Raw genomic sequence first — 14,280 nt, 5'->3', positions numbered from 1 at the left:
GGTTAATAACGCGGAAACTCACTGATGAATTTGAATATAAAACAGTAGGGCTGGGAAAAATCAAGTCAGTAACGAATTGATCCCTAGCCTAACATTAAAAATAATACAATTCGAGACAAAATGGGATTGGGTCCCTTTTGAAACAAAAATACAATTTTTCCAGAGATAGCCTTATGTATAGGTCTACTCTCCACATTGTGGGGTGTGGTTTGGTATTTCGTATTGGCTGTATCCACGGCGGAGAGGCAATCCGTCAAGTCCCGCGGCATGTGCTGTGATGGTGGGTCCAGGTGGGCTGTGGCACCGCCGAACCATGGCCTCGTTACCGTGGTATAATAATGAGGCCGCAAAGAGGGGAGAAATAATTGCAAATAAAACTACATGATGCAGAAAATAAAATAATAAATGAAACAGATGTGCGTGTGTTCAGGATCATTGCTTTCGTCCTCTTACGTTTCCAGTAAATTGCTGAGTTGCAGAAAATAGGTAACATTTAAGAGTTTTGCAGTAGAACAGTATAGGCCCTAATACTACTACTACTACTACTACTAATAATAATAATAATAATAATTATAATAATAATAATAATGATGATGACAATGATAAGGTATTCTGTTATAACTATTTAATTCACTATGTACAGTATTTATTGTGCACAATGGGAACCCTACGTCCTATATCCATGGCAACAAAGTAGGTCTACTGTCTTTGTGGACAATTTAACAGCACAAACAGGACACAGTAAAGTAGTGTGACTGTGCAGTAGTAAGATATGGTCGGATAATGTGTTGATCATTTTAAAATAGCAGAACAACTATTTTGACTGTAGGCTAAACGGCCTTCACCTATTTAACACCTAAAGATTTTCACTGATACTAGACCCCACAGAATTGGAACAAGTTCTAAATTCTGCATGTGTGACATAAGCCTACATAATATTCTAGTTTTGTGATTATTACACAATAGGAGTTTTGACTTGATTTAGTAAGATGTCCAAAAAATATGTAAGGCAGAATCACTTTGTCATGCTTTATTTTATTAAAATAATTCTTTAGAAATTCCGTATTTACATCTTCAATAATATTAATAACAGTATAAGAAAAAAAGTGTTTAGTCACAGTTCTTACGAAACATCAGCATTACAACAAACTCGAAATATCATTAAAGAAAAAACGCCAAATCTTTCATGAGTCATTAATCCCCGTGATATTCACCCCCAAATCATCCTCATGATAAAGTAGCATTTTTTTTCTTAAGAGCAGTTTGCAATTGACTATATATACATATTGCCAAACAAGAGTAGCATAACCCAGACAGTTCAATTCATGTAGCACATTTTCTTTGACAAAGACATGAGGACATTTTGCTATGTTAATGAAACCATGTGTGACTGTACTCCTCATTTAGACTATTGGCACTGCGTTACATTTAAGATCTGGAAGGTTTTGCTGGGTGGTGAGCTCAAATAGGCTGAATATTGAATTTAACACAGAGAATCCTGAAAAACATACCCTAGAATGCAAAAGGGACATGTGTATTGTATAAAACTGTTGTAAACTTGATGCAATTTTAGGCCTAACTTCACATAAAAGCAGTTACTGCACTGTGACACCACAATACATCCTATGATGTCACCATGAAGTCAAAAATGCATGTCGGAGTTGTAAAATGTGCTAAAAATAAAGTCTTTGGTGAAACAGCTTTAGAGCGATGTATACATGATGCAGGATTCAGGGCGCTGCCACTGAAAAAGTCATTGAAATCAGTTGCCCAAATCTATTACAGTGTTTAGAATGTCATGTGTAAACGTGTAAAGTCATCCTGGATGAGGCTGTCATTAAAAACAAATAAATAATTCATTAGTTAGCCATGAGAAGGTATTGTCCATGAGTTCATGCTCAAGCACTGCTGGTCCAGTGTTGCCATTAAAAGTGTCCAAAGTCCCTTCAATATTTTTACTTCCCTGTCCATTATTGGGAGACAGTCCAATTCTCATCATAGCTTCCTATCCCTTGCTGGATTTGCCTATTGGTCCCCATTACCAGTCCTCTTGATGAGGGTTGGTCCATGGGAGCTAGAGATGGTCGTAGGCTGCAGTGGATGGTGGAGCGGTGCGGGAGGCCGAGCTATAGTAATAGGGTGAACCTGCAGGGGGCGACAGACATAAAGGAGTTTACTATTGTGGTTTGTTTTTTAGCTTGGCTTTGATGGTGTTAGGAGGGACAATGCAATGTAAAGCAGGCTTTCTTTATCCCATCCACCACATGACAATAGCAGATGGTTCAGATGGAAATCTGCCCTGCTTGGATAGTTTGTCCCATGAATAAAGCTGCCTGTTTTGCAATCTCTCTTTTAAGGATGGGTCTGCTACTTGATGGAAGAAATGTCACAGAATGTTTTGCGTTATGCATAGAATTAAGCATTTACAACACACAAGCATTAATACTGTTTATTTTCCCCTTTGTCGTTAATAACTGGTGAAATCAGCTGGGTCAAGGTGACACGAGTTCTCAGGCTAGTCAGCTCCAAGAGAGTTACTGTACACCAATGGGCGGCAGTGGTTTGAAGCCGACCTCCTGGTAATTGGGTGACTAGTTTCCATGGGGACTAGGGGAAATCATGATACATGTGATGTGACTGAAACCAAAAGTTTGGCTGTACATGATTTCCTGGTTGGAGTGACGATATGTATTTGCGAATTTCCCATTGATACTCTGGGTTCATTCATTGTATCTTAGATTCAAAGCAATTGAATAAGGTTTAAAGTATAAACTTGACATGACATGAATGGATTGTATTCAGCATTTCAAAGGGAAGCTTTAAACAAACATTTTAATTGGAAGCTGGAACTTTTATTTACAACAATTCAGTCTGATCCGTGAGGTATATTCTGAACACTTTCATTTTGTATTTGTTCATGAAGATCACGTTCGATCCAATCATAACATCAGCTTTATAAACAGTACGGTCCTGTGTGGAATCATACATCGTTCCAGTACACAAACAACACTGACTACAGTACATGCTTCTAATACTTATGAAAGGTGTGAACATAGAACACCACTGTGCCGGACTGACTGTGACTCACCCAAAATGCTGGAGTTGGTGAATCTCCAAGCTTCACTGTAGGAGGTGTAGGGGGAGTGAGTGTAGGTCTGGCCAGAGTAGTCTGCACCTGTAGGACAGGGAAAAACAACACATACATCAGATGTACATTGAGAAATATATACAGTAACCGACATCATTCGGTAAGAAATTTACACACGTACTTGTAGCCTATAGACAAAATTAAATTACAGTCTAGACAATATTTTGCATTATATTTCTTAAAAAGACACGACTTCCTCAAAGTTTTATTTTGCCTTCATTTGAGGGTGTTTTTCCTCTTGCCAGCATCTGCTGAGATTTAGCTCATAATTCACCAACGGTTAGGGTAGCTTGTAAACCATTAATCTATGAGCCAGGTGAATGGCTGGGGGTAAAATCCCTCGACTCATTGATGCGTGTGGCTAGTCTCCACATCCTCTCTATAGCATTTAACCCTCCCCTCCCTGTCCCTCCAAAATGCCCTCCTCTCCTCTCTATCCCTCACCTCCTGCTTCAGCCTTTCTACCTTTCTCTCTGTCCTCTTTTCTTATTCTTATTCTTTTTTTTACATTCCAATATCTAATTGGTAATTATGTTGGCTGGATTGAATCCCTCCGCTCCCCCCCAGACCCCCCCTTTCTGTGAGTAATTGTGTATGAACGCTTCCTCACAGCGAGCCCACCAGAAAAATAATAAATCAGACCCTCTCATTTCGCGCTTCGAAGGGCAGACTTCAAATAAAAAAGGCACATCACACAAACACACGCACACGCACACGCACACGCACACGCACACACACACACACACACACACACACACACACACACACACACACACACACACACACACACACACACACACCACAAAGTGCTCTCTCTCCCCCTCTCACCCGGGCCCACTCTGCCACCCTGTGGCCCCCCACCCTCTCCCCGTCTGGTGGGGCCCCTGGTTCCCATGGCGATGTGTGGTCAGAGGGGCGGCGTGGGGGTGCGGGCAGCAGGGCGGAACCCCCAGCCTGTTCCCTGTACCCCCTGGGCCCTGGCTGCACCGCCGTGCAGTTCACCAGCCGAGCAGGCTACTTATTAACCACCATGCCTTCCTGTTAATCTCCAATCCTCCCTCCCAGCACTTATCTCTCCCTCTCTCACTCCCATCCTTGCTTTTTTAACGTTGGTTTTGGTCACTGCCTTGCCCCAAAACAATGTTTTGTTTTTTTGTCTACATTCTTCTCAGTGGTGCTTTGTCCTCCTAGCATATTCAGTTTCAGCTTTCCCCAAAGGGAAAACCCAGATGGGATCATGTTTGGGTCACAAATAAAACTGTGAACTGCATTTAAGGGCCCAGTGCAGTCAAAAACATGATTTCCTGTGTTATATATATATGAGATTGGAATAATACTGTGAAATGAATTCCATTTTAGTGTAAGAGCTGTTTGAAAAGACTGCCTGTCATGTCAGCCTGTTTTGGTGGGATGGAGTTTTGGCCTTCCATGGTGGCATCACCAGGCGGTAAATTAGTTAACAGACCCATAAGAAAGAAAGTTCCAAACCTCTCTGCCAATAACAGCTCATTTTCTTTTTTCCCCTCCCCACTCAAACCACTCCCAGACAGTCCTAGCAAAATTATGGCTTAAGAAATTGCTCTTTGCTAAAACAATCACAGTATGGTACTTAATTGTTAACCAAAAATGATTTGATATTGAGATAAAAAGGGCTGCATAGAACTTTAAGTAAGCTCAACTGAAAGGAGAGACATCATTCATTTATTTCTCTGAAACCCCATCTGAGGATGCCATAGCCTGTCTCAGTGTGAATGTCAATGGATGGGAGTCTTACCTGCTACCATGCCAGTGATGGCGGAGGTTGAGTAGCCTGTCTGGCCACTGGAGGGGATGTGAGGAGGGTAGCCGGGGAGAGTGGAGCTAACCATGTCCCTTCCTGAAACAGAGAAGAACAAAACACACAATGTCAGCTCTTCTCAGAAGGTGGAAATACACATGAAAAACAAATAAAAATGTGGGCCCCAAAAGAATATGTGTCATGTACATGAAATCGTGCCAGTTACCCTTCCACCATATTGTTTTATTATTTATTTATTTAACCTTTCTTTAACTGGGCAAGTCAGTTAAGAACAAATTCTTATTTACAATGACGGCCTACCCCGGCCAAACCCTAACCCGGACGACTCTGGGCCAGTTGTGCGCCGCCCTATGAGACTCCCATATTCTACCATCATATACAGCAATTGATGTTCCTGTACAGTACTGCACATGGGGTTTGGTGTGTTGTGGCAGGTGACATGATAAGAGAGTGTAGTCTACCGATATACTGTCCATATGAACCCCCTACAGGGAGTGGCAATGGGTGAGATGAATGCTTCATTACCTGCTATGAGAGACTGGCTGCTGAACTGGCTGTACACTGGTGCATGATGGGAGAATGAGTTGAAGGCATGGGGGAAATGGTTGGAGCTGCTGCAGCTGCTACTGATAGACACAGGGGCTTGCAGCGATTGCAGCTCCAGAAAAGCTGAGTTGGTCACCACATTTGGAGAGGGGCTTGTGCTGGTCACCTCTGGGGACATTTCCTGTTTCAGACCAAGTGGGAGGGGCTGTAGGGGGTCTGAGGTGGCACGGCCAGTGGTTGGGTGGATGGGTGAGAAAATGAAATAAAATGGAATTAACTGATATGAATGGATTAACAAATACACAGCAGCAATAGCCTGTTAGCTGATTGAAATGAATGATGAGTGAATGGGTACAACATCGTGTTTGATGCGTTTGCGAACTGCGCTGCGGATAGACATACAGCACATCTTGTACATCTGTTTTAAATTAAACTTGAAAGGGTGCTTTGGGCAGCTCGTGATAATACGCCAAATGAATTGCACAACGCATCAGTAGGCACGGCAAGCTAAAATGTGGCTGCACTGCAGAGATAAACATCACCTGCTATGATAGCTCGGTCGGAAACCAAGATCTATAATCAGATTGATGACAACCGCACTTGATAGAGTTTACAGTATACACGCCTAAACAGACTGCTTTTACATTCACAGATTATGAATGCATTATTACATTCAACATAACTGTCTTTGTGAATTGGGTCTTCAGATATGCTGATGGGAAACAATGCTCTCATGTGTCAGCGTGTTCAGCTTGCCCTCGGTTTCATCTTTAAACTGATATTTGTGCAGGGTGAGAAGGCAGCATCCATCGTAAGAGTTTTACCTGCCACCACGGTGTAGCCCTGGTGCGCTGCCAGATTCCGACCAATAGCAGCACTCGATGTTGAGAGGCTGGTCTTCCCGTCTTCTAGACTGCCATTGATGAGCGAGAGAGGGTACACAGTCTGTGGAGGATAGATCGGATGAACCATTTGTGTGTAAGTGTGTGTTGCATGTGTGAAAGAGAGAGAGGGAGAGAATAAGAAATGACAAAGTTAAAGAAAGACAAAGAGAGGGATAGAGAGAGTAATTTTGGGAGTGGAGTAAATCAGGATCCACCAGCTCTCAGTGCCAATGTGCCATGTAGGCTATTGTACCTGCTCGGTCTTGCTAGCTGCAGCAGAACTGAAGGAGTCTGGGGGATAGTGGTGGTGGTCGAAGCCACAGTCCAGGTGCTGCGGTGGGAAGTGCTCTGGTCTCAGTTGCTTTCTAGGAACGCCCCCGCTGCCCTGAGAGTCCACACTGTGTCTACAGCTCTCCTGGTCACCTGAGAGAGAGAGCGAGAGAGAGAGAGAGAGAGAGAGAGAGAGAAAGAGAGAGAGAGAGAGAGAGAGAGAGAGAGAGAGAGAGAGAGAGACAGAGAGAGAGAGAGTGTGTATCATATTGAGAAGCTGCTGAATCTATATCAGTTTGTGGGGAGGTCCCATTCAATTGGGAGAGTGAATCTTATTCAATATAATTGAATAAAATAATCTTAAAATGTGAGAGGAGAATTTGGGATTGCAGGAGAATTTGAGGGTACTTACTGTCGTCATGGCTCCTCTTGCCCTCCTGGCTGGGTTGTGGTATCCCCAACAGGCCACTGATGGAGTAGGTGGAGCCCAGGGAGTCGGACTGGGGTGACTCAGGGGGAGTGACGGCTGAACTGGGGACTGACAGACAGACAGACAAGGGAAACGGACCATTATTACTCCAATATTATCGTTGACCATTAGCGCTTAATCTTACGGACCATTAAGCATGGAGTTTCTTTAGGCTTAATACTGCATGATCAGATCATAATGCTGGACCTTAGTGAAGGCGTGTGTCTGTGCTTAGAGTGGGGGGAGTGTTAGCGCTTTGTTAATCACAAGGGTGGATGTGAGTGTGTGTGTGTGTGTGTACGTGTGTCTGTGTAGAAACTCACTGAGTATGTGTCCTGGGCTTAGGCCTTTGCCATCCAGAGACAGATTGAATGGCTGCTGCACCTTGGTTCGAATTATTCTGGAATAAAGAGCCGGGATTAGAGAACAGTGTAAAATCAATTGAACCACTTCAGTGGGTGAACAGTGAAAACTCTTTTTCTTCTGCCTAGTTCATTTCTAAACACTTGTCTTACATTACTAAAGAGATCACAATTGCTATTTTAAAGGTCCGCTCTGTGATATGTATTGGTTTACACATAGCATAATGTAGAGGTTAGTCATTACCTGTTGATGGAGCTGACACTGGGCACGGTGTCGCTGTCACACACCCCCTCTGCCAGCAGCCTGTCTCTGATCTCCCAGGCAAACATGGTGGGGTTCTGACGTTTGTAATCTGCTATTTTATCAACCACCTTAGGAGTGGCCACCTTGGGCTTGGAGCCCCCAATCACACCTGGCTTGATGCTGCCAGTCTCGTAGTAGCTGGAAAAGGACAGAGAGGTTTGCTACATAAGAGAGCAATATAGTGAATGTGGATGGTCATCATTTTGATTGAACAAAAATAAGTGTTTACGGTACCAATTCCATACTGTATAGTGAACCCAGAATGTTTAAATAATGGGAGACCGTGGTTCTTGGTCTAAGTGTCTTGAGAACACAATGGAGGGCCATAAACAGTATAACCCCATTGTGTAAAGTTGCAAAAGTTCAATGAGGTCCTCACCGTCCCAGGATCTTGCTGACACAGCCGTGGCTGACGCGGAGCTGCCGGGAGATGTCACAGGGACGCACGCCCTGGTGGGCCATGTCCACGATGCGCTGCCGGATCACCTCCGGAAGCGGACGGCCGTTCACAAACATTCCGCCTAGTTGATTAAGACCCCCATGACCTGGGGGAGGAGGGGGGATGAAACATACATAAATGTCATGGAACCTGAGCCCACTACCACCCACGCTACCACCCACACTCAGCACTACCTCATACAGAAGATACACACACACACAGGGAGGGCTGACTGACTGAAACGGGTTCTGAGCTGGTTTTACTTCTCTTCAGGCTATCTGTTTGGTCTGAAACAGGACTTAGCACCTAACCTTCTTACATAGATAGGACTATGACATACTACAGTCAGGTAGAACAAAATAGATGAATTAATGAAATAAATAAAATATTATTTAGGTGTCTATTGGCAAAAATATTTTCAGTATGCATAAAAAAATAGGATAAAAAAGTGGGTCATTTGGATTTGTAAGAGAAGATGTAATTGAACCTGTTGGGAAAATTCAGCACAAAGTAAACAAGAATGAGTGAAGGACAATATATTATTTATCTAATTTCTTCACAAAATTGTGTATGTCATGAACCAAAAAATTGGCATTTATTTCCTGGAATTTGTTAAAAAGCATTGTTTTCAATAAAGTTAATTTAAGTTCGTTTTTTTATGTTGAGGAGAGGAGACAAGCATGTCTGGCGAGTTCAAGTTTACATATAATTGATATGAACGTTGGATCATAAAACAGTTAATCAAAATATAAGTAACCCTAACCCGGGTATACAGCTCAGTAGGGCTATATAAAAAGGATGACTTCAGCGATGTGAATGATGCACATCAGAACATATTTTGTAAATGTACCATGCATAATTCATTGTTGTTTTAAAAGAGTGGTAAAAGAGGGTAACTGACCAATTAAGTCGGATCTAGCTAGAAATTTGACAGCTTCTGGTCTAGACAGCTCTGTGTATGTCTTCCACATTCTAGATGTTCTCAATCCTGGTTCTGACCTCTAGATTCCTCTCTCCGGGTTTGGGTTTCCTATGGGACACACAAGGCAGCGAGAGCAGGGTAGTCATTCCTCGCAGAGAAAGTACGTTTATCCTAACTTTGATATAAATTAATGTCACATTAAACGTTATAATGCGGATAGATTTAGATGTATTATTTTTGTCAGAAGTTTGGGGCCTATAAAATGGCATAATTTAGGCATATTCTGGCACGCGACGTGGAAAAACAGCTCACATGCACAATGATCCCCTATTGCCATAATTTCGATTTCAACATACCCTGAAGTGATACTGTCTAGGCTACAATTTTATAGCCTAAATAACACGGTAAATTATTTGTCATCTTGTTATGTTTTGGAGTTTGTTTTTCTACGATTTGGTTAATTATTCGTTTGAAATGGTTGTATGTATGCGAGGTCAACGGGCTCCTCCTACACAGCAAAGTTCAATGTGAAACCAGCTCTTTGATTGACATGTATAACACATTTATAGTCCATTGAAAAAAATAAACATTACAATTACGCAAAAGAAATGTTAACCATTCGTTATTTATATATTAGACACATTTACATTGTGAGCAAGTCGACCATTTCCAATGACTGTTTAGGTCAAATATCGCTCAAATAGGCTTTCAATAACTTGATTCACCCCACACAAACGCTATAGGCTTCTCATCTAGCCACATCGCTGGGCGGCTGTCGGCAGGCAGTTGGTATAATAAGGTTAGTATTCTAAAGACAATGTAGGGTGATGTAGGTTATATGGGAGATTTGTCTGTATTTGAACTATAGGGATTTAATGAAATAGTGATTCCTATTTGGCCTAGGCCTATACAACTCTCATGTTTCACCACTTATGCGCTCAGGATAATGCGCATATTCATTTGAAGAAGAACATTTATTCCCTTGTGTCCAGGCTGAAAATAATACCATAGGCCTGCACCAGGGAATAGGCTACATGTTCTAGTTATAGTTGGCCATTTTAACGTTACAAAATAAATACAAAAATCGACTTATCCTTTATGTGAGGACTTGGAAATGCAGCTGTGGAGAGGTTTGCCATTGCATTTTGAAAGTTGCCAGCAGCTACTCTGTCTTTCTATGGACTGCATCAATGACTTTGTAAGAATCCCATTGCTTTTAATTTAACCCATTCAGCAGCTTGCTTCCCCTGGCTCTTTTCTCAGCCCTTTCCCAGCTTTCATTTCCACATCAAACGGAGTCCGGACGAGGCTGGGTGGGGAACAGGAGCACCATTAACGGTGCTAGCGGAGTGTGTAAAAATCTCCCCGCCAAGCTTCACCAACCTGCAGGATATTAAAGCCAAGCAACCCCAAGGGAATAAACACACGCATATACACGCGCGCGCGCACACTCTCTCGTCTCTCTTTTCTGTCACACATACACACACACATCCCTCATACTGACTTTTTATTCTAATTGCACAATTATAAGCCGATATGGTCTCCATGTATGCGCCATTTACAGATATGTCATTACTTCTTCTTTAGGTTGTTTCCCTTGAAATAATTCATCTTTATGGGTTTCCCCATCAAAATGGATTCGAATTTATAATCCTCTGTAAAATGTACTATTTTATTGGTTCTAGACCTCATATTTGTCACTGTGTAGCACCTTTGAGGCTACATAGTCATGGAACACTGGTCGCTTTAAATCATGTTTCACACACTTCATATGTATATACTGTAGTGCAGTTAATAATTTTACATTTTTAGTAATTTAGCAGTAGTGAGTTCATACATTGTCGTACATTTTTCGTGTTGGTGCCCGGTGGAAATCGAACCCATAACCCTGGCGTTGTAAGCCCCATGCTCTACTAACTTTTCTTCAGATATACTACATATTCTATCCATATACTGTTCATAATGTCTATACATCCCATCACACATACAATATATATATATATATATATATATATATATATATACACAACAATACACACGAATCTATATGTATGTATGATGGCCATATATATATATATACATACTCCCGACTCCTCCTAATAATTGTATTTTTCTTAATTCCATTCTTTTACTTTTTAGATTCGTGTGTATTGTTGTATATTGTTAGATATTACTGCACTGTTGGAGCTAGGAACACAAGCATTTCGCTACACCCGCAATAACATCAGCTAAATATGTGTACGCAACCAACACAATTCGATTTTTGATTTGGTTTGATTTGAATGATACGGAAATAAGCCTAATGTTATAGGCCTACTATAGGCCTACCGTTTTGGATGCATGTTTACAAGAACATACTCTACAATGTAACATAAGGTGCCGTCAAAACGCCTGAGGAAATATCTGCCATACGTGTTTTGTTGTTGCTTATATTAAATAGAATATACACGAAATATTGCAGAACCTCTCACTTTCATGAAAACCATGTTGGTTCCATAAGAACTTCAATAATGCAGCATTTCTGTCACACTGTTTTGTTCCTATACCCTTTGGTTTTGTAAGCTATATCCCACTAACTCACCATTAGGTTATGGAATCGATGTGTGGCCACACTGGCCAAGATTAGCCTTACCCATTATTTAGTCTAAATTCAAAATAAGATCGTTTGTCAGTGATTTGTCCAACATTGCTTGATTTCCATTACAATTACTGATAACACAAGAAATGAAGACTATGTTTCACATAAGCAGGTGTTTGCTCCTGCGCTCACAGGCCATAAGCTACAATTATTTATCAACCACTAATGTAGAGATCGAGCCTACATTTGACAACTTGGTTGACTATTGACTATCCTATACTCCCAACAATTTTAAACAATATGTATTATGTCACCTTTATATGTCACGTAATTTGATTAGATCCATAAACCAAAAAACAATTGAGGTGCAATGCGGAAGTATAACTTCTGAACGGTTATTGTAACCCCTGACAGAGGGTGCTATGATAACATGAAAGAAGATGGCGCGTCTGAGGCGACAAGAGGGTGTCATAATTTATGCCGCGGGGTAGACCGGGTGAAACGTAAACAAGCCATACCATTCAGCTCCCCACGATTCCATCATTAACTCGATTGAAGTGACATTGACCACGGATTGGCCCAAATCTATATCTGACAGCTAAACTAACGTCCAATTAACTTCCCAACCCCTCCACGAGAGAAGGACAATCTATTAGTTCACCCTGGCTTTCTGTATAATGAACACACACACGAATTATAACACCATGCTCAACGTTCAGAATTGTTGGTCAATCACTGATAGTTTGCTTTCGTATAGGCCTAATGTTACGTTCATTAATGGACATAACTTTTACAAAGACCCTGAAATGAAGGAAAATAAATCTAAAAACAATGTAGGCCTATAAGGACAGGTGCACATTAAGTTATTCAATTAGTGATCCTTATGGCTTTCATTGATTGAAGTTATTGGCCTTCCAATCTCTACGTTGATGCATAGAGACCGATTACTGTATAAACAGCCAGGGGCTAATTGTAAAATAAATTCCTACAAAACAGTCTGTTTCTGTTCATGAAGTCCTTACTCAACATGAATAATGTACATTTATTAGAAAGAAACAACAAACAATATTTAAAGGTTTCCTAATTCAAGGCAGCCGTAAGCCAACATTTCGTTGGTGCACAAATCCAGTTTATTATCAGCCTAATCACTCAATTACTTGAAAAGCAGTTCGTTTTCATGCCATTAGAATTCCCCATGAATAATGTTAGATTTTCCTGCTGAAACTTAACTGGAAAATATTGACAGGCACTTATTCCGTTGAGCATAAACTTTTGACGGCTGATTTCTGTCTAGGTCTGTATAGGCTACAGCCTCCAAAATATTTAGTCATGCCTATATTACATTATTTTTCTTGCTTTGACGATGACATATTTCATATGTATGAATGATATCTTCTCTTTACCGGCCAAAATACTATATATAGCAATACGAGGGAAGGGGGTCTCAGATCGTGTGTTTTACCTCGTCCGGTGTTGTTGGACATATCTCTGAGGTCTTGGTCGTTGGGTGTCCTTGCCAAATGTAAGAGGGTCCACGCGCTCTCTCTCTCTCCCAGTTAATTAGATGTTTTTAGTCCATGTGGGGCCTCGCTTGGCATGAATGTGTTCCTGAGTGCACTCTTAAATGCTCTGCAAGAGGATATTGTAATAGTTAATATGGGTTTCTTATGAATATCGTGTGGTGATGTTGTGTTTCTTTAGTGTGCCTATATTATTGCCCGCGTTGCAGTTTTAAGTTGAGTCTTCCGTCCCCGTTCGTTATATTTTCAAAAATATATATATAGGTCTGTAATAAACCAAAACAAAAAACACTTTTCACTGCTTAGCGTAGCCTATACTCCGTAGTAGGGTAGCCTTAGATATTTGTTGGGACTACTCTCTCACATTACTCAGCGAATCTGACCTGACTCGGTAGACTAACTAAACGATCAACCAATACAAGGCTGTTAAGCTACACATTTACAACCATTTGTTAAATATTTTAACAACCATTCACATTTGCTAACACAGTGATGTATCACATGAAATGCCTTTTGAACATTGCTTTTACAACCTAAAGCACATAATTGGTGCAAAGAATTACCTTCGCCTTGCAGAAAAAAGGTCCGGGCAGATATCCTTATATTATTATCCAATGCTAGACCACACTGGAGGAAATGTAACCTCGGCCGGGGAGATCCGAGTCAATCGTTGATAAAGCGTCTGTTATGATGCTCTCTCAACAGTCAAGAGGTGGTGTAACTGTTTAGGATCTGCTACTAATTCTGTGCGAGGTTTTATCCAACAGATGCTCTCCGAGGCGCGCAGTGGAGACGGTGCGCCGCGGCCATTGGATGATGGAGTCGAGCGGGGTGCAGTAGAACGAAGGATGAGGTGTGGCTATTTGAAAAGAGGGTGTCACCCTTCCCAAAGCCACATGGATGACTGATTTTGTGGTTTGAGTGGCATTCCACCCAACACAGCACACTGACTGAGCAAAACAGCAACGTTTACGGAAACACTCGTCAAGGAGCGGGTTTGTTTTCATTCACCCCCAGCGACAGCTTCGCTTTGATTAGAT

General features: G+C 41.5%; 1 protein-coding gene across 4 annotated transcripts; it reads right to left on the bottom strand.

Annotated features, from left to right (window-relative positions):
- Positions 1-1,032: 1,032 nt before the first annotated feature.
- On the bottom strand, positions 1,033-13,949 carry LOC115159575 (paired box protein Pax-8). Of its 4 annotated transcripts, XM_029709436.1 has the most exons (13): positions 13,804-13,949; positions 13,183-13,349; positions 9,122-9,250; positions 8,161-8,326; positions 7,722-7,919; positions 7,439-7,515; positions 7,059-7,184; positions 6,630-6,799; positions 6,317-6,437; positions 5,472-5,708; positions 4,923-5,024; positions 3,089-3,175; positions 1,033-2,145 (listed from the first exon to the last, which is right to left on the bottom strand). In XM_029709436.1, exons 3-13 carry the CDS (start codon positions 9,189-9,191, stop codon positions 2,075-2,077), a joined length of 1,425 nt encoding a protein of 474 aa, XP_029565296.1. In that variant the 5' UTR covers positions 9,192-9,250; positions 13,183-13,349; positions 13,804-13,949; the 3' UTR covers positions 1,033-2,074. The 4 variants fall into 4 exon arrangements, with proteins under 4 accessions (XP_029565296.1, XP_029565295.1, XP_029565299.1 ...); XM_029709435.1 differs by lacking the exon at positions 13,183-13,349; XM_029709439.1 differs by lacking the exons at positions 5,472-5,708; positions 13,183-13,349.
- Between the last annotated feature and the right edge of the window lie 331 nt (positions 13,950-14,280).

This window comes from Salmo trutta, chromosome 23 (assembly GCF_901001165.1).
Source record: "Salmo trutta chromosome 23, fSalTru1.1, whole genome shotgun sequence".
In the NCBI taxonomy this organism is placed as follows: domain Eukaryota; kingdom Metazoa; phylum Chordata; class Actinopteri; order Salmoniformes; family Salmonidae; genus Salmo; species Salmo trutta.
The sequence above is the reverse complement of the archived record's forward strand: the minus strand, read 5'-3'. Positions and strand labels throughout refer to the sequence as shown.